This window comes from Abramis brama, assembly GCF_963993115.1.
Source record: "Abramis brama genome assembly, chromosome: 18".
Taxonomy (NCBI): Eukaryota; Metazoa; Chordata; class Actinopteri; order Cypriniformes; family Leuciscidae; genus Abramis; species Abramis brama.
This window is the reverse complement of record NC_139980.1, coordinates 18,316,911-18,343,440: the sequence shown is the minus strand read 5'-3', so window position 1 is coordinate 18,343,440 and position 26,530 is coordinate 18,316,911. Positions and strand designations below refer to the sequence as shown.

At 37.8% G+C, this 26,530-nt stretch overlaps 1 protein-coding gene across 1 annotated transcript in view; it reads right to left on the bottom strand.

The window, feature by feature from the left end:
• Positions 1 to 26,530, bottom strand: part of dlgap2b (discs, large homolog-associated protein 2b) — a 100,259-nt gene that overhangs the window by 15,916 nt on the left and 57,813 nt on the right. Inside the window, exon 3 of the mRNA XM_084090301.1 lies at positions 10,449 to 10,654. Coding sequence (XP_083946427.1) covers positions 10,449 to 10,654 — 206 coding nt within the window. The remainder of the gene's footprint in view (positions 1 to 10,448; positions 10,655 to 26,530) is intronic.

The window sequence follows — 26,530 nt, the reverse complement described above, 5'->3', positions numbered from 1 at the left end:
AATTTTTTTAAAGGATTACAAAACATTTTGGAAATCATGCCAAATAGTGCAGAAAATAAATTTGAATAAATTCAGAGTAATTTCAAAGACGTTTTCAAAACAGAAGTTATGGCCGGACGGTCGCACCACATGATGTTTTGACACTTTAAATAAGTTTTAATAAGGTTTTTGATGAGTTAAAGTGAGTACATACATGGGAGAGGTACTTAAAATATGCAGTATCTTTTTATGCATTTAAACCCGTTTTTGCCTGAAAAAATGCAATCGGACAGAAAATTTAGGCGTCACGTCATTGACCCATATACTAATATACCCCAGCGTGATCAGATAATGTTTTAAGAGGCCTTCCCTAAAGAGCTTTCACATGAATATCAAGGTTAGAAGTAAAACAAGAGAAACAATTCCAATATATGTGGCTTTTTGTCATTTTTGAGCTTGACATCCTGACTCCCCTTACTTTTATAAAAGAGACCAATACTTTCTTTAAAACTTCTGTTATAGGCCTACAGAATAAAGAACATCATATATGTTTGGAAAGACATGAGAGAGAATAAATGGGTAAAATGTTCATTTTGGGTGAGATATTTGTTTAAAATAATCTAAAAACCAGCAAACATTACATATAAGTTATTATTATAAATTACATTATTAACATATTAGTTTATTATCAAATTATCTAATTAATTAATGCATTTAAAAAAAAAAATCAATTAATGATACAACATAAGATACAACATACAACATTTTGGATGCAACACAAGTAAATGCGGGTAATGGTACTGACATGGTTACTGATTCTTTTTCCTTTTTAAGAACGTGTTCACATAGAAAATAAAAATGAATGTATTTTACTGTGTCATCAGCAGCTATATGAACCCCAGCTTATGGGTTTCTGAGTGTGCAAGATTTATAGGCACCAAGGTGAGACACAGAGCAACTATTTTGGGAAATACAAAGTTTGCTGGTGTCTCTGGACCTTGAGCCTCATGTTGTTTTCCATTTTCAGCGACGTCGCCTGGCACCTAAACAGATGTCCTTCTTATCATCAATGTGACAGCAAATGAAAATGCCTGTCTGGACAATGTCCCAACACAATCCTTAATATCACACAGAGCTGTGGGCTAGCATTTGGGGAAAGTTACTCAAAGAAGTACTCAATTATGAATAACTTCATATAGTTACTCTTTCTGAACAGTTCCTAATTTTACTATTTTATGTGCCCATGTTGCTCTATAAAGTGCTTTAACAAATTGCCTGGGCTGTTTACACTGTAAAAAATTTGTATGACAAATTCAGTTTTTAAAGTTTATTCAACTATTTAACATGAAAAAAGTTGAGAAAAGTTGAGATAACTCAAACACGTAAGTTGAGAAAACTCAAAAATGTCCTGCAGCTGGTTGCCTTAAACTTTTACGTTTTCTCAACTTTTTTTTTTTTTACAGTGTGTGATTGTGATTGATTTGCCTAAGCATAACTTACATTTCATAGTTCTATTTTTATTTGCAAGTGTTAAATGAAGTACAAGTAAAAGTAAAGCAATTATTTTCATTATCCCAAATACTGTCTGTCCATACAGCAAAGCAAACAAACCATAGTTGAGTAAATCAAGTAAATCAAAGAACAAATAAACAATTTTGATAAAAAACAAACAAACAATGGGTCTCATTCACTAATAGTTGCTTGGATTATTAGTATTATATTATATTCGTAATGAGAACTTCTCACCTAAGTGAATAGTCTTGTGAATAGTGAATAGTGAAGTGAATAGTGAATAGACTGATGGGTTCTTAACGCAGTCTGCAAACAATGACATCATATAACATGGCTCCAGCTGATAGGACTGATTGTGCAGCAAATTAACTTGCTGCTTAACTTTTAAATAGTTCAGTTCTGTGTTTGCTGTAAGAAATTTTGCAGCATGCTATCTGAAAGAGTTTGCAGCGCACTTCCATTATTCCTCTGAAATTCAAGGTCTAAGATAAGAGAATGTTCTTTTACACCTTATCGCTGCATTATTGCGTGGTCTGCCTAATTCCTAATGAGCAACCATACACAAGTTTTAAAACAAGTGTCATGTTTTACAATTCTGCATTCGATGCAGGAGTTCATTACTAAGCATTACTTAAGCAGCTGCAATTTCATTATCATGTTTATACAGCAGCAACAGCAAGTGGTTTTTGTAGTTTGCTGTGGGAATACAGTGACTAAACATTGCGGATATGAGAACATATTAAAGTGAAATAGGCTTCGCACATCGCCTTCAATATTTTCCAAGGGCAATATTTTCATATTCTACGCTGAGTGCATTAGTGCTAAATTCAGCTGCATACAGTGTCAGGATCAAGTCACACAAGTTTGAGCCATATTGGCTTAGGAACATATAGCATTAAGCCATTCTGAAAAAAACAGGCCCAGGCACACATAGCATAGCCCAATAGCATTAAGACATTTGGCAAGGCAGGCCCAGGAACACACAGCATAGCCATAGCAACATCATGTTTTTCATGATCACAGCAGCATGTCTGTGGATGTATTAGCAGTAGCAAGTCTCTGTACTTGCTCTGCAGCAGCAGCAATTATCAACAGCAGCAGCAGCAGCATAGCAGATCTATTCTGCCAAGACCAAAACATTACATTGTCATTTTTATTCCCATTGAATATGAGTTGTCATGACTGAAATATATTCTTTTAGTACAAGGGTTACTGATGAATCATGATTTGTTTGAGGAAACATTCATACAGAGATTAGCTGGACATTGAATGTAGGTTCTTGGAACGAAGTGGAACGAGACGATGCATCATGGAGTTGACGCTATCAGCGTGACTGGTGTCTGAAGCACGTGTAAATCCAATAATCACTGGGAGACGGCAGTCAATGAAGTCACAAGCTGAGTACCCATGAGTACAAAAGGGCACCTGAATAACATGTCATCAGCTTTTTTTGTCTTCAGGAGCCAATTGTTTGTATGCGCATGCAAGATAAAAGCTGGGTGCGCTCATTGTTGCATTCACGGTATGCTCTGTCCTTGCCTTGCTTTATTCTCTCCCAAGGGATGAGAATGTAACGTTTTGCACGGAACGTGTTCGGCTCGCAAGGGAATGGGTAGCAATGAGGGCGATGCATTCATGGTAGGAGGCTCTGTTATTACTTGATTCTCTCTTAAGGGATAATAATCTGAATGCTATAATTTGGATGCATTCACTGTGGAAAGCTCAACCTATGCTTGACTCTCTCTTGAGGGATGAGAATTGAGTGTCAGCACCTTGTGATTCAGATCCCATGGCCTACGAGGCAGCAGGGCAGAATTGATCGTGGGAATTGGAGGCGGGCTTAGGGCGGAGTCTGACTGGAGTCTTTTCCCTTTTGGGCTGTTTTCGATAGATCTGCAAAGCAACTTTCATGTTGGTTCAGGAAATGTGTAATAGAATCAGAAACAGCTCTTTCTGTCGCTTAATTCATATTGCAATGAGACTGATTGGAGACTGATTGTCTCTGGCATCTCTCTTGATCCACTCTGATATTCTGAAGTATCTTTTTCCAGCGTTGAGCTATATTCTCCCTTATGTTAAGGTCAAAAGTAGAATTGTAGATACCCCCTTAAAGGAGTAGTTCACTTTTAAAAAAACTTTTGCTGATAATTTACTCACCCCCATGTCATCCAAGATGTCCATGTCTTTCTTTCTTCAGTCGAAAAGAAATTAAGGTTTTTGATGAAAACATTCCAGGATTTTCCCCCATATAATGGACTTCAATGGGACCCAAACGGTTCAAGGTCCAAATGACAGTTTCAGTGCAGCTTCAAAGGGCTTTAAACGATACCAGACGATGAATAAGGGTCTTATCTAGCGAAACGATCTGTCATTTCAAAAATAAATAAAAAAGTTTAAGTTTTATAAGCACAAATGCTCGCCTTGCTCTGTTCTGTGATGCGCGTTCGTGACGTCACGTAATACGCAATTACGTTGAAAAGGTCACGTTTGACGTGTTTAAAAATGTGCGGAAGGAGGACCATATACACATATTCAAACGTATTTGTGTCAGTTTATCGTTTAAAATGGCCATTTTGTGTGCGTATCCTGGGTGATTTAATATTAAAAAGCCTAAAAGAACATTTTCTTCAGGACAGAATTTTTTCAAGCGTGACCTTTTCAACGTAATTGCGTATTACGTGACGTCACGAACACGCATCACAGAACAGAGCAAGGCGAGCATTTGTGCTTATAAAACTTAATTTTTATTTATTTTTGAAATGACAGATCGTTTCGCTAGATAAGACCCTTATTCATCGTCTGGTATCGTTTAAAGCCCTTTGAAGCTGCACTGAAACTGTCATTTGGACCTTGAACCGTTTGGGTCCCATTGAAGTCCATTATATGGGGGAAAATCCTGGAATGTTTTCATCAAAAACCTTAATTTCTTTTCGACTGAAGAAAGAAAGACATGGACATCTTGGATGACATGGGGGTGAGTAAATTATCAGCAAAAGTTTTTTTAAAAGTGAACTACTCCTTTAAGGTTGATGCAGGGTGAACAGAGTTATGTATGGCAGTGGTGAACGTGATTTCACCAAGTACCACATGTTCCTGGATCAACATCTTTGTTGATCCTGGAACAACTTTCCAATCAACCAATCAGATTTGAGGTACAAGTTTACAGTTTATGTCAAGTTTAGGCTTAGAACCAGGGTGAGGTGCTTCAACATCAGTGTTATTCACCTATCATTTTAGGGAAAAGTTATTGGTAGGGTAGTCTTACTTGGCAAACTCACGGTGACCGTATGGCAGTATAGTTTCCCTCTACTTTGTTTACCTTCCTCCCCAACTACTGTTGGGTCTTGATGTAAGGATGTATGGTCCCCTTTGGGATAGGTGATTTATAGGCCTCTTTAGGATGACCCATGTTCAAGAACCTGATAAGTAGAAGTAGACAGCATGTGGGGTGTCCCTTTTTGTTATCCCTTGCATACTAAAATAAGCGCTGGAGTAAAGCATTGTCTATAGTGGGTCCTTTCTCTAGAAAAAAAGTTGTGTGAAGCACTTGAAGTCCTTGAAAAGTGCTTGAATTTCACTCTCAAAAGATTGTACGAACCTGGAAATGAAAAACAAAAATGATGAGAGTTACTGGGCAAACTCCATTATGTCCTGCTTTCATTTGCCTCCATTTCCTGAGTAAGGCTAAGGATGTGTGCTCACCCTTGGATGAGTGGCAATACCGAGGGTTGTAGCCTGAGGTGCTAATTACTGTGGTTTTTAGCACCTTCCATGCTCCTTTTGGTAGAATGCTCAAGTACCCTTTAGGGTAAAGCAGGGTGAACTGAACTATGATGGGCAATTCAAAAGAATCCCTCAGTTTTGTCTACCTCCCTCCCCAACTGTTGTTGGGTCTTGAAGAAGGTATGTATGCTCCCCTTTGTTGGGGTGCTTCTATAGGTCTCTTCAGAAGATCATTATTATAAATTGATGAGTGGAGGTGGATCACCGTTGGTGTACCTCCTTGTGATTGTAGAATTTTAGTTTATCCATTAAAGTAAGTCCTGGAGAAGGGCCTTTACTCAAGTCAGGGTGTGGGATGTTCTCCCCTACTTACTCTAGGGCCGTTAAAATGAAGTATGCTCCAGTCCAGATATGACCTGTGATCCACACTGATTTATTATGAATAATGCAGAGAAAAGCTGATGAGGTAGACATGTCCTCTCTTGCCACAGCAGCCAATCGCCACTCTAAATTAACGCATATACCTCACTTTTCGTGATTTTGGTTCAACTTTGCTTTTTAAACCAGAAGAATGAAATAGCTGAGAAAAAAAATAAAATAAGAAACACTTTCCCTTAATAATAAACAGATCAACTAGTGCTATTGTTGTATTCATTGATGTGCAACCCATACATATCTGTTAACATCTCAAAAAATGCCTTTTAGGGTTTCATGGCTCTTTCAGAAATCTTTCAGTTGATGACGTGTAATGCACCCTTTTGTACTTGCGGGCACTCTGTGTGTGACATCATGGACTCCAGTCTGCCAATGATAACTGGCATTTGTTTGCACATGCTTCAGACACCGGACATGCTGATGCCGTTCCCCAGTCTCATTCCCCTTCTCAGGGAACCGGGTTGCAAACACAACCTGATATACAGGTACATGCACTGAGCTGTCTTAATTAAATTTACCTAATGTTGTTTAGTGACGTATTTTGCCCATAACATCTCATAGCGCACTATAGATGCAGTCTCCCTGGGGCAATGTGGGTTAAGTGTCTTGCAGGAAGGGCACCATAGTGATAAATTATGAACTCAGCAACTCTCCAGTTCCTGAAACACACCTGCATGTGGCAGAATCTACAATCCTAAAACAAACATACGCATCACTGCTGTCGCCAGCAGTCATGCCTTAAAAAAAAAAAAAAAAAAAACACAAAGAATGCTGTCACTGAAAAGCAGAGCTGTGAATGACAGCTGCTCACTCAGGCTCAGTGAATCTCTCTGGAAAACCCAGACAAGATGTTGTTTGATGTTGGTGTTGATTTTGGGTGGTTGCCAGGGAGTTGCTACACAGTTGTTAAAACATTCTGGTTTGCTATGAGGTTGCTTTGGATGGTCCAATTTTAAACATTTCCAGCTACAGCTTCTGTATACTCTACTGGGCAAAAGTTAGAATAATTAAGATTTTTTAATGTTAAAATGTTTTCAATGTTTAAAGTCTCTTATGCTCACCAAAACTGCATTTATTTGCTCAAAAATACATAGGGCCCTATTTTAACGATCTGAAACGCAAGTATCAAGCGCAAAACGCAAGTAACTTTGTGGGCGGGTCTTGGGCGCTGTTGCTATTATACCGGCGGGATAAATGACTCGCCCAACGCAAATCTAAAATGGGTTGGTCTGAAGTAGCTTCATTATTCACAGGTGTGGTTTGGGCGTAACGTGAAATAAACCAATCAGAGCGACATCTCACATTCCCTTAAGAGCAGACGCGCTTTTTACATGGCGGATTGCTATTGTAACGGCGGATTTGCCAGGCGTGCGCCAGGAACGGTTCACAGCCGAAGAGACCGACGTTCTCGTCAGGGAGAAGACACAGAGAAGTGACATTGGGGATGGAGAAACCCACCCAAATTAACTTCGGTTAAACAGGCGTATGATAATTTGGGTAAATGTGTAAGCTAGATGTATGCTTTTATAATAAATTGTCTATCTATCTATCTATCTATCTATTGTAATAATGTATGGTTTGCAAAAATGAAAACTGCTGCTTCTGTGTAGATGAGAGAATCAAAGAGTATGCGCGTTGTGCACACGCTACATTGATTATGGCCAAGCATGCGCCCTTAAAATAGCATATGAATAACATGCGCTACTGACTTTAAACTAGGTTTTTTTTGGTCAGTGGCTGAATTGTTTTCTAAACCTGTAAAATAGCATCAGGGAACGTTTGCGCCGGAACACGCCTCCTCTTTGCGCTGAACCTCCCCCGGGAGCGCAAGTTCATTTGCTAGTCTACCGATGTGCGTCTGTGGAGGGAAAAGTCCACTGTGCACGGGTGCAAAATAGGAATGATACATGCGTCGGTGTACAAAGTCAATTGCGCTGGGTGCAAGATAGGGCCCTTAAGCCGAGTTCAGACTGCACGATTTTCAAAGTAGTCGGGTCACTGTTCTTTTCACACTGCGTGACTATCTGAGGTAACATTCAGTTGCTGGTGTGTTCACACTGCACGATGCATCGGCGACAGGAGGTTTCACACTGCATGACTTTCAGGAGGAAGAATCGCCGACAACTTCTGTCTGGTCCGCAAACTACGTTTCGCAACCAAACACACGCGAGAAGTGATAAGGAAATAGCGCAAAATCCCGCGTGCGTAGACCTCGCGTTCTCGTGCGAGACTGAAATTGTTATTAAAAATTATAGCCTGCAAGAAGCTTGCGATCCAAATTGTCTGTGCACTGATTTGCAGCGAAAAGGAGAAAAAGAAAAACATTATGCATGAAGAAATGGCTGGGAAGACAAGGGGAGCAAGGACTGTGTGTTCTGCAAAGAGAGAGGGGTAAATAAATAATTTTGCAATGTGCTGCTGTTGCTGCTGGTCAAGCAAATGTTTGTGCTTTGTTTCTGTTTGATATATTTGTAAATATATCTATTAAAATACTGATATTCTGGTCTATAACTCCTCCCCGAACTCCCCGCTGCTCTGTATCTTGCTCTCTCATTGGCTGTCAGTCATCGCCGATGTAGTTTTCAGTCAGAACACTTTTCACACAGCAGGATTTTGAATCGCCGACAGGTCCAGATATTTAGCATGCCAAATATCTCACAGGCGTCGGCGACTCATCAGCGATTCTCTCAGATCGCGTCTTTGCTCTTTCACACTGCGTGATTGTCACTCGCGTGAACGAGCACCGATTTGCCTGTGATTTCGGGCATTTGTCGGCGATTTCTCAAAACCTGTCGGCGAGCCAAAATCGGGCCTAAAATCGTGCAGTCTGAACTCGGCATTAGTGTATTTATGGTCTCTGAGATGCGGTACACTTCGTCATTCGTTCATTTTCTTCTGTGTGTGCCTCTGAGTGAGTTCACGTAGTGTAACAGCACAACGCTTCTGTGTTGTACGTCAGCACGTAGGCTCACTATTAGCCGACGCTGGTCATGTGTGTGATGCGTGTGACGTACAACACAGAAGCGCTGCGCTGTTACACTACATGAACTCTCAGGAGAAAAACACAGAAGGAAATGAATAGTTGAATAAAGTCGTTATTTTTGTTTTTTTTCACACAAAAAGTATTCTCGTCGCTTGATAAACTTATGGTTGAGCCACTGTAGTCACTTGGACTATTTTAAACATGGTCTTTACTTACTTTCTGGGCCGGCAAGTTTCGATCCCATTGAAGCCTATGGAGGAGTGATCCAGCTATCAGATTAAATAAAAAATATCTTGATTTGTGTTCCGAACATGAACAAAAGTCTTACGGGAAGGTGAGTAATTACTGACAGAATTTTCATTTTTGGGTGAACTAACAAGCGACGCCACGACATGCGATAAAAGGTATCATTTCCATGTTAATCAGAGTTTTTGTCCTAACCAGCCACGACGGCGACATGCGACGATTCTATTTTAGAAACGGTTTCTATTTTTCTGCAACGTCACGCAGGAACTTCAAACACAAAGGGAGGCAATGATAATCTCAGGAACTGTTTATGTGCTTTATTTAATGTTAAAAGCGTGTAATGTGACTTTGAATATCATTTAGTGCTTCCAGCTTTGTAGCCGTAAAAGCAACAATGGATATAATTCACCTCAGATCTTGAAATGAAACAAATGCAAACAAGAACGTTTAAACTGTGACCAAACAAGTGCATTCTTTAACAAATATTGTTTTAGTAACTCAGTATTTATTTTTAATAATGTTTAAATGGTGTAATATTTGTGAATTTGATTATGTAATTATCCATTTTCTTGTGAGTGCCGTCAAGATTCTCTGGTGCAGTGCACTTGCCGCGAGAGCCCGCTCACACGCTGTTCTGATTGGCTGTGGGTTTTGATTGATTTTGACGCATCTCGTAGTCGCGTTGCTTCTGGTGTGGACAGACAAATTGCTTGTCGCTAGAATCTTATCGCATCGCGTCTGGTTAGGACACGGTGTAACCCTTTAAGTATATCTGGACTAACAACAACTTATCAAATATTTCTGCAATGCTCTTAAAAATTTATTTGTTTTATATTTTTATGATAGAAAATCCATCATATAAATAATAATTATGATATAAAAAGTATGATAATCTAAACAAAGATTGAAATCACAACTCAATGTAATTAATAATTGTGTGTCAATTACTTATATAATTCTATACTATTCTACTGTAATGTATGTATATACTGTATATACATGTGTTTCCAAGGCTAAAAGTGCCAATATTTGAAAATATGCTGATGACAACACAGTAAGTTAAAATAATTTAAAAGAAGCAGATGTTAAGAGAAGCAAATGAACTGCAGCATATATATCAAAAGCATATGCAGAAACGATGTACAATAAAGCACATAATCTGATCCAACTGTTTGTTACAAAACACCCCTCCATATTGCACTTCATATTCCAAACCACCCAGAGCCCAAACTGATCATGCACCAGAACCACAAACAATTTCTGTTTCAACAATATCTGAGGTACAAACATAATATGCAATATATAACATACAGTACAAAATTCCTCTGCACATTAATAGTGTTCTGTACTCAACCCATCAGACACCAACATCTACCCTTAAAATCTAGAGAAAACCAGCTAAGTCTAAAAAGTGTTTCTGCAAACACACCTTGGAAAGAGCTCAAGCTTCTAAAACCGAGAAGAAGAAAAGAAAGATAGATAAGGCAGGAGAATAAACAACAGGCAGGCAGTCAGTGTGTGCACAACGCAGCGTTGAAAATGAGAACAATAAAGATCTAATCAGACTTACCTTTGGGTGTCTATATGTGGCCTCTGCAAGGCTGATTTGAGGACAAGGGCATCGGACCGCACAGTCTTCTGAGGTGATGTCTTGGGGCTGGTATCAGACTCACCGCTATCTTCATCTCCCATGGCTTTGACGTAACTACTGCTCCGCATCCGGCGACATGGAATCTCCTCCTCCCCTGGATAACCTCCCCACTCATCCTGAGGCACCTGCAGATAAACAAACCCACACCATCAAAGCCTGTACTTGCACACAGAGCGAGAGGATACCGCACCTTTCATCACCCATCACGTCAAGCTGTTCCTTAATCCCACCAGATGCAGATAACTTTCCGCCAATGCAAACATCAGAATTAGTGAGGAATTCCAGGAACTCCCAGAACTCCCAGTGGCTTTATTATTGGCAAGTATAAAAATGTAAATAAATAAATAAATATTTTTTTTTATTGACAAATGTATGCATTTAAAATTATTTAATTAAATGTAACAATAAATTGATTTTAAAATTGTAAGAACGTGAATGGATTAAGAAAAGCAGTTTAAAAGTTGCTTTTAAAAATGATTTGATGGATTATTTATTGTTACATTTAATGAAAATGTAAAAAATGATTTAAAATGTGTCTATGCACTCATGAGACAAAACATTACACTGGACCTTGGAGCAGAGGAAGAAGGTTGCATGGTCCCGTTTTCTTTTACATAACGTGGACGGCCGTGTACGTGTGCGCCGCTTACCTGGGGAAGTGATGGCACAAGGATACACCGTGGGATGATGATAAGCCGGTGGTGGGAGTATGATGCTCTTGTTCGGCTGGAAAACCCTATGTCCGGCCATTCATGATGGGTGTAAATTTGACATGTTCCACCTGCCTAACATTATTGCAGACCAGGTACACCCAGGGCCTAAAACTAACTGTTTGCCACACCTGCCAATGGCCGGTGACTTCAGAAAATGTACTGGCCATAAATATATTTTACCGGCAATGAAACGGTAATGACACCAAACCTTTAGATACCAGTGAGAATTCACAATTCTCTATTCCAATGTGATACCACAGCTAAAACTACTAGGCAAACTAATATAAATATAAATTGTAAGTACACAGTCAATCGTAAAATAAAAACAAATAATCAAATTACAAGCAAAAGCACAAATAAATCCTTATTAAAGTTACAAAAGTTACTCAGTCAAGAGCAGTGAGTGATTTTTTCCTTTGTCCTTTGTTGTTTGATCAGCATTAAAAGCAGACAGCAGCAGGAATATTAGGCTGGTGTCACTTTAGAATCTGATATACTATTACTGTAGACGTGTGTTTAGTTCCTCAACTGTTCACTTACACATTCGACATAACCAACTATGTTTACTAGGATACATGCTATTTTTTGACATAATTTGCTGTGAATTTCTCCGCTCAAGTGCAAGAAGACATGAAAGAGAGCTCAGTTTAGTATTCGCACGCTGTCTAAGAAGTGGATTTCTGGGTGAGCGCTTTGGATGTTTGCGCACCCAAAACTTTCCACACAGCGTGGGAGTAACGAAATTTAGAGTTTTGAATATTGACAATGCAGCGCTGGCCAGTCAATTGTCCCAAGCGTCGTTCATGTTTGTTCACGTTCATGCATTGTTAGAATTCATAAAAATGTTACCGGCCAGCTTGCGAGTGACACCGTTTTATATAGGGCTGCACGATTAATCGAAATAGCTCGCGATTTGGCAAAGGCTGCGATTATTTTATGCGCAGCTTGTCAGTGTAGCACGGCTCTGTTATCAGTAGTAAATGCTCTGTAGTAAAAGCCAGAGAGCGCTCTCACGCAGACACGCCAAAAATGCAAAGCAGAAGCAGAAAACGGCGGTAATTCCAGGAAATCCCAATGGGCATCATACTTCCTCTGTAGCTGAATAATCAGAAGACTGAAATGCTTTGATTGATTAAACATGACATTTACTACTGATAACAGAGCTGTGCTGCACTGACAAGCTGCGCATAAAAAATAATCGCAGCCTTTGCGATTTCATAATCATGATAAGCCAAATCGGTTTAAGCGTGATTTCATGTTAATTGCAATTAATCGTGCAGCCCTAGTTTCATATACTCATATATTCATATATTTCATATATTCATGTCCATTTTATGTGTCTTAATGTATGTATATCAACATCAAGTAATTTTAATTAATTATTTAGTTTTAATTACATTTTTAGACATTTTGAAAATGGTTTATTTGTCAATTTTTCCTCATTAATACAATTATATTTGAGTCATTTTATTTTTATGTGGCTCTCATATACCTCCAAAAACAGAGACCAATTAGCAAGAGGATATGAAGAGCTGAGTCAGAGAGCTTTGGACCCAAAGAAAACATGGATCCCACACAAGCTTATCTTGCCGTCTCTTGGTAGTAATTAGATAGACTCATTTATTTTGGACTAATTTAGTCCTATCAATACATTATGACTTTTGTATTCTAGAAGAAATTATATTTTTGTAATTTTGTGAGGAGATCAATAGCGTTCATCTCAATAAATGGACTGGGATTCAGCATTGTTATATTATGCAGGTTTAAAGAGAATATAAAGTGATACTGTATAAATGACTAGCGGAAGTACACCGTTCTCTTTAGGACAGTAATTGTTTCTCAGGGTGACATCAGTAAAATAATATTTTTGCCTGTGATAAATCTCATGCTTTCAGATGGCAAGTAATTCATGCTGGAGCTGCTATGTAATTTTATTAAGTTTAGTATGTACACAATGCAGAAGGTTGTCACTCCTATGTTCTTAAACCCGTTGGGTATACACACAAAAAATGTCTGTTTATGATAATGAAACAGTTTACAATGGAACTTACTATCAAAAAAAACACTGGCGGTTTACAAGAAATGGCTAAAAATAGCTATCACCAAGCATGTTAAATTGTTGCCATTCATATTTATCGTTTACAGCCGTGAGATGCCAAAACATAACATTATCAATATGTGACTCCATTATTCGCTCACACCCCATGTGAAAAAGAGGTACACTTTAACATACTTTTAAAAAGAGTACTTATAGAAATAATAAACTTTAAAGGGATAGTTCACCCAAAAATGAAAATCATCATTTAGGCAACTCACCCTGCTGATGTTCTAATGCTGTATGTCCTTCTTTCTTTTTCAGACCACAAAAGGAGAATTTAAAAAAAATAACACGCTCGTCTTTATATAATAGCAGTGAATAGCGACCAGCATCAAGCTTTAAGAAAAAAGAAAAATGCTTCATGCTATTAACTGCCATTATATGAACAAGCGTGAGTGGAACATTCATCTGGATGTGAAGAGAGTAACAAAAAGGGTTTATGAAAAACATGGCTTACCTTTAATTCACTTTTTACATTTTTTTACTTTAGACACTTTTATTAACAGGAAAGTAAAGAGAAAAACAGTAGATAATGGTGTGAGAGAGAGTGGGAACAGAATCAGGAAATGTTGTGTGCCAGATTCAAACTCTGTATACTGTATGCACGCTAGCTCATGGTACGCAAACTGCTATAGCTCATGGCTCCTTTTAAATGTCATATTCTGGCCATAGACAGTTCCCTAACACAAAATATGATTTAAAGCAGAACACTGGCATAACAAAATGACTGTACTCAAGCTTATTGGCAGTAAATCTTCAGTGAGAAAAAAATGGGTCAGTGAACCTAAAGACCTCTTAACCTTTAAAAAAATCTCTTACATCTGAACACAACATTTGTTAACACCTCCAGTTTTGTTTTCAAGGGAGATGGTGTTAGAAAATTGTGTAGGATGTAGCCATAGCAACCACAAATGAATAAACATTAACACAGCATGTATATGTAACAGTGCAGCTAAGACTTCAGATGAGAAATAGAGATTGTTTATACCGGAGGCAATCAGAGCAATTTATTAAAAGGAAAACAATTGCGAGAACTCCATGAAAATATAATTCAGCAAGGAATATCCAGAGGAATGAATACGTTTGTGAACCCTTTGAAAATAGCTGATTGTCTCCATTTATTACTCATAAAATGTGGTCTGATCTTCATCTAAGGCACAACTATAGACCAACATAATCTGACTAAACTAATAACACACAACCAGTTGTACAGTAAAAACACAAAGCCTGAGTTTTTTAAAGGGCCCCTATTATGGATTTTTGAAAATGACCTTTCATGTAGTGTGTAACATACCTCTAAGTGAATGAAAACATCCTGCAAAAAGTTATTGTCTTTCAAAAGTAAGAGTCAACTCTGAGTCAATGAAATGAATTGTTTTTCAAACGAGTCATAGATACAGACGGTTGGTCTGGGAACGCCCCCGGGAACGCCCCGTCACGTGATGTGAATTTAACCCGTGGGGGAAAACATTGCCTTGGCGCTCATTGAAATACACGGGGCAATCATGCCGAAGAGTTGCTGTGTCGTTTTTTGCACCGCCAATAAACAAACAAATTATGAATTGAAGTTCTACATCCTTCCTAATAAACACACAGAACCGGAAAGGAGGACAAAATGGCTTTTGAGCTTTCTTTTTTGAGATTCTTGTGTGAGTATATCCCTGTGTGATATAGTAGTGGGTGTTAAACTCGTATTAGGCAGTGGTGGGCTAGTTTTGTCTACATCCCTTATGAAAAAGAACTATAGTAATTCTATAAGATTTCTATAGTAGTGTATAATACTTATGTGATGTTCTGTAATACCTCTATAGTACTTCTATAGTATGTCCCAAAATACTATAGTATTCCTATAGGATTACTATAATATTTTGTCCCAAAATACTACAAGATTCCTATAGTTGTTTTTCATAAGGGATGTCTCATTCACATTAGCGTTATCAGCTGAAGGCTCATGACGTGAGCCGTGAACCTATGGAGTAGACTGCAGTCTGTGACTTACTAGAGGACTTTAGGGATAACTGTCAGCACAGTCCCTCGGCAACTTCGTACTACTGATCACCGTTTTACAAAAGGATTAATAGTTTGGAGTGAAGCATACGTACAATTGGTAAGTGACAAGGTTTTATGGAGTTATAGTATGCAACATAAGTTGACTGAGTTATAGGCTAATGTTACCGCTACAGCTACAGCTACAGCTACCGCGATGTCTTGGAGATTCAACCAAATAACAAAATATGTCTGGAAACGACACCTCCGGCCATTTGGTTGGGTCATTGACCCAGTTTTTAAGTAAATAAGGGCTATCATAACCTATTGCAGTTAATTTTACAATGTACCGTTGCCAGTCGGCAGGCGTCAATGACTCGTAATACCACATTTTTGTCATTCAAATAAAACACGATGTTTGCAGTGTTTTCCCCCTCGCCACGCCCCCAACTATGACTAGATGCCGACTGTATGTATAAGCCGTTTCGTTGTGACGTCAAGTTGAAACATTAGCATATTGCCCGCCCACTTATTGCGCGCGCAGACACAAGGGAAAACTTGAACCTCAAACCTGCAGCTGATTCCTGTGGATACTGGATAGCATCATGTCGAGAAGACGCTGTGCTCTACAATGTGAAGGTAAAGCCAGTTTATTTTCACTGCCCAAGGACGAGCATGTGAAAAATCAGTAGTTAAAATTAATCTTTACCATGATATCACAGCAGTATAATGCTAAACTTTTGCTGTGTTACCTTTATTTCACTGACGACTGCTTCTCAAATCTCGGAGTTCAATGCAGGTTTCGCAAACTGCTTGCTCTTGAAAGATGGTGTTCAAAATACTTAGTTTTGAGTTTTATATTGTGTAGGTCTCCTGCTAACTGGCTAACTCACCTTGTCTTACTTAAATGCTTCTGCTAATCAGTTTGTGGGCCACTATTACCTATAACTGTGTCTATTAATGCAGATTGTCTGTCATTCTCACTACTTAGAGGAAAGATTAAGCATGGAGCAAGATTTGTTTTACCAACGTTTATGTTACATCAGTCATTCACATTAGTCATTCACGCTAGAGCTCGGCTAATGTATTCATTCATTGCATGCATGCACTGTTATTGATACAGCTTCCACGTGTTCACCGCAATATATTACGAAAATACTCTGTAAATAAATGAGTACAAGTAAAATAATCGGTTTATTGATGGACATGCACTTGTTAATGCTGATGGTGAGGAATTACAGTTGCAATATCTCATAATGTACCTCAAACTGAGTAGTGTATCACTGAGAAACGTCCTGCTCAAGTCATCCTTGTGATGGAGGTTCGGGTTGAATAACTAGTCCTTCCAGTGTTTCATCATCAGACTCGCGCTTGCATTGATATGGTAAAATCGACATCATTGTTTGTTACCGTCTTTAGTTTAAGGTGTAGGAAGCCTCAGGGGCCTGTACCATGAAGCCGGATTAGGTGGCTAGCCAGCTATGTTTCAGCTTAGTTTCCGCCAACCCTGGGTTTTAGGTACTATGAAAGTAGCTCGGCTTTAATCTGTGTTCGTTGCCATGGTATCTTACGCTGCACGGCTAACCTGCTCCGGGGCAGGCTATGTTCTGGATTCAAGATCTCAGACTGAAGTTTGACCAATCAGCTGAGAGCAAAGAAACATATAGGTGACGTAACTTATTCCAAGTGTCTGTTGCAATGACTTCACCTTTTCTTCCAAATCCGGTGGACATCTCAGCGCAAATTGTTTGACGAGCACTAGAAAGAATTTTTAGCCAGACAAAATCCCCTTGCCTTTCCTAAAAGTTACTTGTATGAAAGATACAGATTTTCCGCGGAAGGAATGTCTTATCTTTGAGAACCTCTTGAGCCGCACATAAAGAATTTAACACGTCGAATTCATGCACTTACTGTTCCGCAAATATTGCGTTGCGTTTTTTTTTGTTTGTTTTTTTTGCAAGTGGTACATTCTTGCACGGTGGGTGACGCACAGAAGCTAGGGGAAAACACGGTTTGTCAAACCATTCGTAAGGTGGTCCTCGCTCTGCAGGAGTACATGAAAAGTTTCATTAATAGTGTTCCCCGGACATTTATTGACATGCATGTCCATAAAAGAGGGCTTTTATAAAATTGCCAGTAAGATATATTGATAGGGTGACATCACATGAACACTTTTTTTTTTAAGCAAATTTCACAAGTGTATACAATATAATACATGTTAAGAATTATTTTGAAATTTTATTTTTATTAAACTTCTGTTAATCTTTTGATAGGATTCCCAAGTCATTGCATGTATGCAGTCTATTTGCTCCAATCTCCACTGCTCTAGGGGAACATGAGGCAGATTGTGTTAATAGGAAGTCCTATCACAGCCATAATGTTCAGGTAGAGATGATGTGAATATGTGAGATGATTATTTTCTGTGAGATGAATCTTTAAATTAATAGTAACATTAACAGATATAACAATGATTTACTAAACATTTCGTCTGCAGTCTGCAGATGACTTGTGGTCATGAACATATATGATCAAGTTTGGATGCCAAATGGCCTGGCTCCAGTGCTTGTCTCACGAATTTTCCGTGAGTCTGTGTTGTGTCAGCACTTTGAGGAAAGCAAGTTAAATTTGGTACAATACAAAACATTGTTAATTTGAACTGAGCTAGAAAAACCTACACAATAACCCCCTATCATGACCCTCAGACAGGGCCACAGCACCGCTTCAATGTGGCCGTCAGTAAAACCAGACTGAAGATAGAGATGATCTTTGGCATCCTAAATGCACGTTTCAATGGTGTTCGGCCCTTAAGAGTCACCAGAGCGGGCATCACAGATAGTGGCTGCATGTGCCATTCTGCACAATATAGCCAGTAGAAAGGAGCGAGAAACACCACAAAACCAGCTTCTCCCCGATGACACTGACCCGATCACACTTGACCACCCAGCTGGTGCAGACGTAGATGCAATCACCATACAATATTACACTTAATAAAAGTTTTATTGGTTTTGTGGGATGGGAGGGAGAAAGAGAGCAAGAGAAAGTTGCATTAATAAATATTCATACTAAAGTGTTACTTGGTTAAATAAGTTATACTAATATATATATACATACTGAGATCAGTTTTATCCAGCTGTTTGATTTTGTTTGGAGCCTCCTCAGCTCACAGTCAGCTCCTTTAGTGTGCAGTCTAGTTCAAGACTCCTTTAGTGTGCAGTCTAGTTCAAGACTCCTTTTGTACAGGGCCCTGACTGAGTCTGTTTCCACCTGAAACATAATTCCACCACAAACATGATCATTACAAGTTTTCTGGAGGCTCATCAAAATCACAAAAAGTTCCTTGACTTCCTACAAACACAGGACTGACTGTAATCTATGTCAAGGGTTTTAAATCCTTACACATTTCTTCTGAAGCCCATTGAGGTAGAGGCTTCAGTTTCTGGGGCAGGTTGTGAAAAATCCTACAATAAAAGAGATGTGTAAGGGCCAGTCCCTTTATGCCACACATTCAAATGTTTTCCATAATAAAAAGCCCAGTGCATTCACATCAGCAACTGTCTGAGAACACACAGACAGAGTGTCTTCATCATTTCCTCCACCCTAATAAATAAAAATAGGCCAATGTAAAGCATAACTGTTGTAAAGCAGGTTATGTTTGGTGTTCTGTCTGCTGCATACTGACCTCTGTGTGGGAGACTGTGTGTGTGCTGGCTTCAACAGGGACACTGTTCCCTCTACTGCAGAACATACAGTCAGCCATATTTAAAACTTAAAAAAGTAGTAATGTATTGCACACTTGACTTACCCAGTGTTACTTGCTTAGAGGAGCCAGCTCCCATCCATAATCGGCCGTCCCTTATTGCCTACTCAGAGCCAACTACTCTGCCACAGTGTATTCTGTTTTTCTGAATTTAATTCTTTATTTCTGTTTTCTGCAAACAAGTGTTTGTGATAAAATGTTCACAAAAATAATAAAAGGTTGTGGTAAATACTCACCACTTTGAATTATATTTTTATATTTTGTCTTTATCTGCTGCCAAGAACATTTGGAGTTGGGGTTGCATCTAAAAATCAATGAATATTAATTTTTCTTAGTACCGGTACATGCACATTTTTATATATTATGAAAATAGGCTATAGGCTATATTACACGTATAGGCTACACATACAGGCTACACATACATAATTTTACATAAATATAGAACGTATTTGTTTAACTTACACATTAACAATCAGCAATCTTTCTCCAACAGTCTTCTCTTGCTTTGGCAGCAGAGACCGTATTGTTTCGAGCTTGAAATACATATTTAAATTCATCGTAATTATGAATGATTATCTCTTGCTCCTCCGCGGAAAAATCGCGACCCGCGATTGGTTGTTCAGTGTCGACGTCACTCTTTTATGTGCACGCGCGCGTGGAGTAATCATAGCTTGAGGATCAAAGCCTGAGTTGACAGAGAAAGTTGATGAGCTGCATCATGGTACCAATAAAGCCTGATTGCATCGGTTTGGTTTTGTCAACTCAAAACTTATCCTGTAACCCCGAGTTTGTTCAGCTACCTTCATGGTACAGGCCCCAGGACAGCTGACGTTGTTATTGCAATGGGCATTTTTGTTTTCGACGCGCGTGCTGTACGCGGTAAACCAATCACAACAGACTGAGTTGTCTGGCCAATCAGAGCAGAGTAGCTCACGGTTAGGCGGGATTTAGAGAGACTGATTCATCTGATGAGTCGTTTGAGAATCATTGAAAATGTGGTGATGTGCAAATGTATATTATGAGGAAATGAAACAGTTTTTTGACCTTTGATGCATGTAAACCTGTTGTAGGAGACTCCAAAACAACATGAGGAAACTTTAAAATAGCATAATAGGGGCACTTTATCAAATCTGGTCTACTCAAGAAAGAGAAGTTAGTGTGAATCATGCCTAAATCCCACACTGTAAAAATAATTATATAACCATTAAGTTCTGACAACATATGTTTTACATTACTTTAACTCACTAAAATAACCTAAGCAAATTTCTTAACTCGTATAACTTTTTACTTTTTAAGTTATACAAGAGTCAACTCATTTTTTAAAGTCAGTTTAATGTAATTTAAGTTGAAATGACTTATACAGCTAAGTTGATTGTACTTAAACATAACTTTTTTCCTGTGCAATAGCTTAAAACGCATTAAAGAGATGGAAAAGGTTATACAACCTGGGTGCTCATAATCCATTTTAAGTGACCCTGTGTACAAATGCAGAAGATACGAAGTAACGGAAAGTACTGTTGCTACTGTCCCTTGAAGCGGACCTCCTGCAAAGATCACTGTAAGAACACAACGGTCAATGCCCAAAGGACAACAAGAAGGAAATCACTGCCGCCAAAGAATATTGAGGCATGGCCAAGCGGAAACCTTCTGGTCTCTCTCTTGAATCCAACACGAAAGTGACTTAGACTGCAATTCATCAAGTGGCCACTAGAAACAGGCTCCAAAAGAGAGAGCGCTGTGATGCAATCGGCCTTCAAATGCAGCCTTCGGAGGATGCAGCCCCTGAATTGAGACACAGCTTTAATGTAAATTAAGTTTCTCTTGTTGCAACAGCTGTGGTCTGTATGTTAATGAAGTTGTGACACCCCATTGTTTGAGATGGTTCTCTGTGTCCCACACCCATTCCCATTCTACAATTGACCATTTGTTCAGGATGTGATCAACCCAAATGGTGAAGAAATATAATTTGACTTTCTTTCATCTCTATGATAATTAAGCCATTTTGGGGATGAGCTCATGTCGGTAGACTCCTCACTGAGTCTATCTACGTACCGGTATTTTGCACGTACGAGGTCAGAACATGCTGACGTAAGAAGTAATTTGGGCCAATCAGAAGCCGTTGAAAGAGCATCGGCTCTGGGCCATTCATAAAATTATGGCGCAGATGACGCGTTTACTCAGCACTGTTTACAAATGTCTTCAAATTGGAGGGATACTGAAACTAAAGTTCTTCTCCTCGTCCGGGCGGATCAAGAGATTTGTCAACAACTTTAGAAGTTACTTCCAGTTAATGACATCATCACAGAGTTTACTGGTGTTTTTGAACTGATATGTGAGTGGTCTGTTCCCGGTAAAAAGCCCAGAACCTGGTTGCTTGTGTGAACAGTACATTTTTTAATTTACCGGTAAAGTCGCTCTGGCAATTTTACAGTAGTTTACCGGGATTGCTATGTGAAAGGGGAAAAATTTACGGATGGATGGTCCAAAATTGGCCTAAAGTCTTAGGTAACACTTTATTTTGATGGTCCCCTTTAGACATTATTTTGAGTATAAGTAACGTTGCACCTACATGCCAACTAACTCTCTATTAGAGTATTAGTTAGACTATTCGGGTTAGTAGAATAGGTTGACATGTAGTTGCAAACTTACTTGTAGTCAGTAGAATACCTGTCGGGGGAGCATCACAATAAGTGTTAGCAGATATTAGCAAACAGTTTATTAATACTCATCTAATACTCTAATGACTGGTAGTTGACATGTAGTTGCATTATAGTCAACAGAATGTATAAAGGAGACCAGGCCTTATTATAAACAGCTACAGAAATGTTTGGTTCAAGTTTTGCTGCTAAAAGAAGATTTACAAGTTAATAAACTCAAGGTTCCATTTATTCTTTTTCCACCATGCACTGTGAATAATTACTCAATGCATTAAAAAAAAAATGTGAAAATGAAATTATTTTTGTGTTATTCATTTAGTCAGATTGAGTTTATCTATAATTGTGAGTTTTAAAAAATATCTGACTACATTTAATGAGTAATCGATGCAGAAATCCAGATATTTTCAGAGGGTTCACAAACTTATTGCCACTGTACATGCATGTAATGTGTGCCGCTTCAAATTGACTAAATTCTCTAGAAACATGAGAACACACACAGGTTAAAAGCCATGTATCCGAATGGGGGTCCAAAGAAAAATCCTGCAATCTAGATACTATACAAGATGAAATCAAAACCATCAAATACAAAATAGATATGCAAACATGTATGTATCCAAGTAAATATTTATATGAACTGGTAGAGACATCTTGCAGTTAAGACATCAAACGCATCAGTCATTACATTATGCATTATACTTTTGTTTGTATTGTTGAGTAACAATGTAGATTTCAAAATATTGCATAAGACGGTGACACAAATACAACACTGTAACAAGAGGACATGATGAGCATTAAGATGATGTGCTTAATGTTGTGAATTATAAAATGTATAGCTCTGGTCCTGGCTTCTGATTTGTCAATACCAGTTTCTAGCCATGCTAAAACACACAATAGCCCATGTTCACCTCCCATAATGGATCATTAATTTATTGCATATAGCAACAAATGGTATCGCCTACCTATTGCACACCATTGGGTCGCAAATCAGCCTAAATGGATCAAATTGGTTGAAACTGACAGGCTATTGTTATAGAGTAAACAATTCATCCAATTGGACATTTGGCTACTTCTTAATCTAAATTAACTCAAAAGATAGTCTTTAACCCATTGACAGACCATGTTCTCCACTCTTATTAGGAATATTCTTTGCTCAGTACAAATTCTGAATTTGCTGCATAATCTTAATGATTACCACAAAAATTTATTTCCACTTGTTCCTCCTTTTCTTGAAATAAATAAACAAACAAACTAACTAAAAACGAATATCTGGTTGAAGTGAGGCAATTACAATGGAAGTGAATGGGACAAATTCATAAACATTAAAATACTCACTGTTTCAAAAGTACAGACATGAGACGTAAACTGTATGCATGTTAAAAGGATTTTACGGTGGGAAAAAATAATGTAACCTTAATCCTCTGATGCTCTTCTGTCCTTTTTGACAGACAAATTTTACGTTTTTTTGTTTAATCTTATTATTATTTTCTTCATCGGAATGGTACGAAACTTGGTAAAGGTTCAAAATGTTCAAATGATACTGAAAAAAATAGTCACACTTGTACTCCTCATGGTCAAAAATGACCGCATTGGAAATGAATGGGAAACAAACTTGATCAAGTGGAAACTTTTGGTACTGCGGCCAAACAAAAACTTACTGAAAGCTCATTTTTTTGAGATATTAACCTCAGTTTTGATATTAACTAGATATTAACTTGTATGGCTTTGATTTCCTCGCCGTTTTAGAGTAAAACTTGTTTTGGCAAATATATATTTCATATAAATATTGAAAATAGTATTTCTGTGCATTTTTCATAACAATAAACAAAATTTTATAACATTTTTGTTCACTTTTTAAAACTTATTTTTCTCATTTCAGCAATAATCTGCCAAGTGTCGTTTAAGTTTGTGCTCTACAGCAGAGGTGGACAGTAACAAAGTACATTTACTTGAGTACTGTACTTAAGTACACTTTTTGAGTATCTGTACTTTACTTGAGTATTATTTTTTCTGGAAACTTTTTACTTTAACTTCACTACATTTGAAAGATAAATATCGTACTTTTTACTCCACTACAATTCTGTCAAGGTCCTTGAGTAGAAAGTAACATCAGTCAGAGGATGATTTTGGTTGCAGGGGTTGCATTTTGGTTGAAAATGAAAGTCGGGTTGACGTCAGAACCCGACTGATGTTGGTTTCTGACGTCAACCCGATTTTAATTTTCAACCACAATACAACGTCTGTCCAACGTTGGAGATCAACGTCAATCTGACATTGGATTCTGACATAAACCTGATTTTCATTTTCAACGTTGGGTTTGGTCTTCTAAATGCGAATTTTGTCACTTTTTTGGAGCACCCTTGCTTATAGATAACAGTAAGACTAACATATTCATACTAAAAGCCAAAAAACTTTAAATAGGGCAATATTTGAGGGAACAGCCATTTGGGTGTCCGAAACCATTGTGGACGTTATTGAGTGCACTTATTCAATCTCACATTCAATCCCACTACTGGAACTGTGTTCTAGAAATAAATTTGATATTGATATGAGGTTAGGTATGCAGGCATAGATTCAGAGGCATACGGTAGCCTACTTACATACAACAATGCAACAAAACAATGCATTGACATTTACTTTTTACTTTTGATACTTAAGTACTTTTAAAATCGAGTACTTCTGTACTTTTACTTAAGTAAAAATAGGTCTTTACAACTTTTACTTGTAACGGAGTAATATTTGACCAGTAGTATCTATAGTTTCACTCAAGTAAGGAAGTTGTGTACTTCGTCCACCTCTGCTCTACAGCATTCAAGATTTATCACAGTTTAGGAAATTTCATTTTCAGGTCTATGCTCAAAAAGTGAATAAATGGATTAAACTATATAAATGAAATAAACTACTGCATAAATATAATTTAGTATCATTAAATCTAAAAATACAAAATATTTAATAAAAAAACATTTTTGAACTAAATTGTAGTACATTAATTTCATTAAATGGTCATTTTTGACCGTCACGCAAAGAGCATCAGAGGATTAATAACCTTTTTTTGTCCAATTTTACAATCAGATTGACATAAAAAAGCAACACTATATACCCAAAAGGACTAAATAAACTCCTAAAATGATTCCTTAAACACTTAAACAGAAGTTTTAACAGAAGAATTAATGTAAGCACTTTCACTCTCATTGTAAGTGCTTTATCGTAATCTTCTTTTCATGTGGTTAAAGACGAGGGCCCTATCAAACGTTTGTAGGAACGAGTCAAAGCAATTTTTGTGGTAATTAACATTATGCTACAAATGCAGTTGACTGATAATATTTTTTTTATTAAACTTTCCTTTAAACTGAGTCAGACTAATTCAACTGACGTATTCAGTGGCAGTTTAATGTTCTCTGTGACTGGATTCTGAACCACATCACTATGATAAAATCAAAGACAATGTCTAGACAGTGTCATGAGAATAGCATTCATCTCCTCAGCAGAGCGTAACAGACAACAGGTTCCCAGTTCTATCTCTGATTGTGTTGTAGAATATCTCTTTTCATAAGCCTATGCTTCATTTCACTTTCAACAGTGTTATATCAGTTTTTATTATATCATATTTTTCTGATATAATATTAGTCTTTAATACTAATAATAATCATAATTTCAACATTACCAGCACCCTCTCTCCAGTTTTTGGACTATACTGTCTTGATGCATGTATCTGTGCGATGTCACAAAGTGTGTGAAGTTCAAAGTTATTTTTACAGTTTAGTTTCAACAAACAGGGAGGAAGTTCTGAAAGTTGCAGTATATTATCATAATTATCATAATACATCAAACTCTTTAATTTCAAACAATCAATGCAATTAGTTTGAACTTAAGAGTGCTTTTTTGAAGTTCAGCATCTTTATATGTAATTTCATAATTAATTGTATTGTTTTTGAAATATGGTTAAATATACTGAATTTCTTTCTTCTGCTGAACACAAAATAATATATTTTGAAGAATGTTGGTAATCAAACAGTTGACAGTAGCCATTGACTTCCATTATATATATATTTTTTTCTTCCATACTATAGAAGTCAGCGGGGTCCATTAACTGTTTGGCTACCAACATTCTTCAAAATATCTTCTTTTGTGTTCAGCAGAAGAAATTCATACAGGTTTGGAACAACTTCAGGGTGAGTAAATGATTACAGACTCGTCATTTTTGAGTGAACTATCCCTTTAAGTGGCCTTTAAATTCATTAATATTATATTACCTGCAAGTACAGTTTTTTTAAATATACTTTTAAGATTTGAAGTACACTACAAGTGCATATTTATGCGCACTTCTTTTTCACATAGGATGTTCTCTTTATGATTCTTCTCTGCTAGAAGGGGGCTACATTACTCTACCACAAGGAGGCACTACAGACAACACACTCTTATACTGTAAGTGAACGTTCATTTTGCACTGACAGTGAAGAAGTGCAGATAGAGATATAACTCCACTCAGCAGCAGGATTAGAGGAATCAAAACGAGATAAAACCATCAGATGGTGAAACGAGGCCTGCAGAATACTTTTAGACATTTCCACTCAATGTGAGATTGCATGCTATCATTGCAAATTCAGATTGAGTTCAGGTCCTTTCTCGACATTTCGCTTACTCTATTTGCTGGGAGATAGAAATGTCTCCAGGGGTTGGAGTTGATAAGGAAGTTAAGAAAATGAAGTTTCAAAGAAACAGAGCTGTGCTAACATTGATGAAGCTAGATGATTAATCAGGGTGATGTTTAGCCGAAGACCTTTGAACTCTTC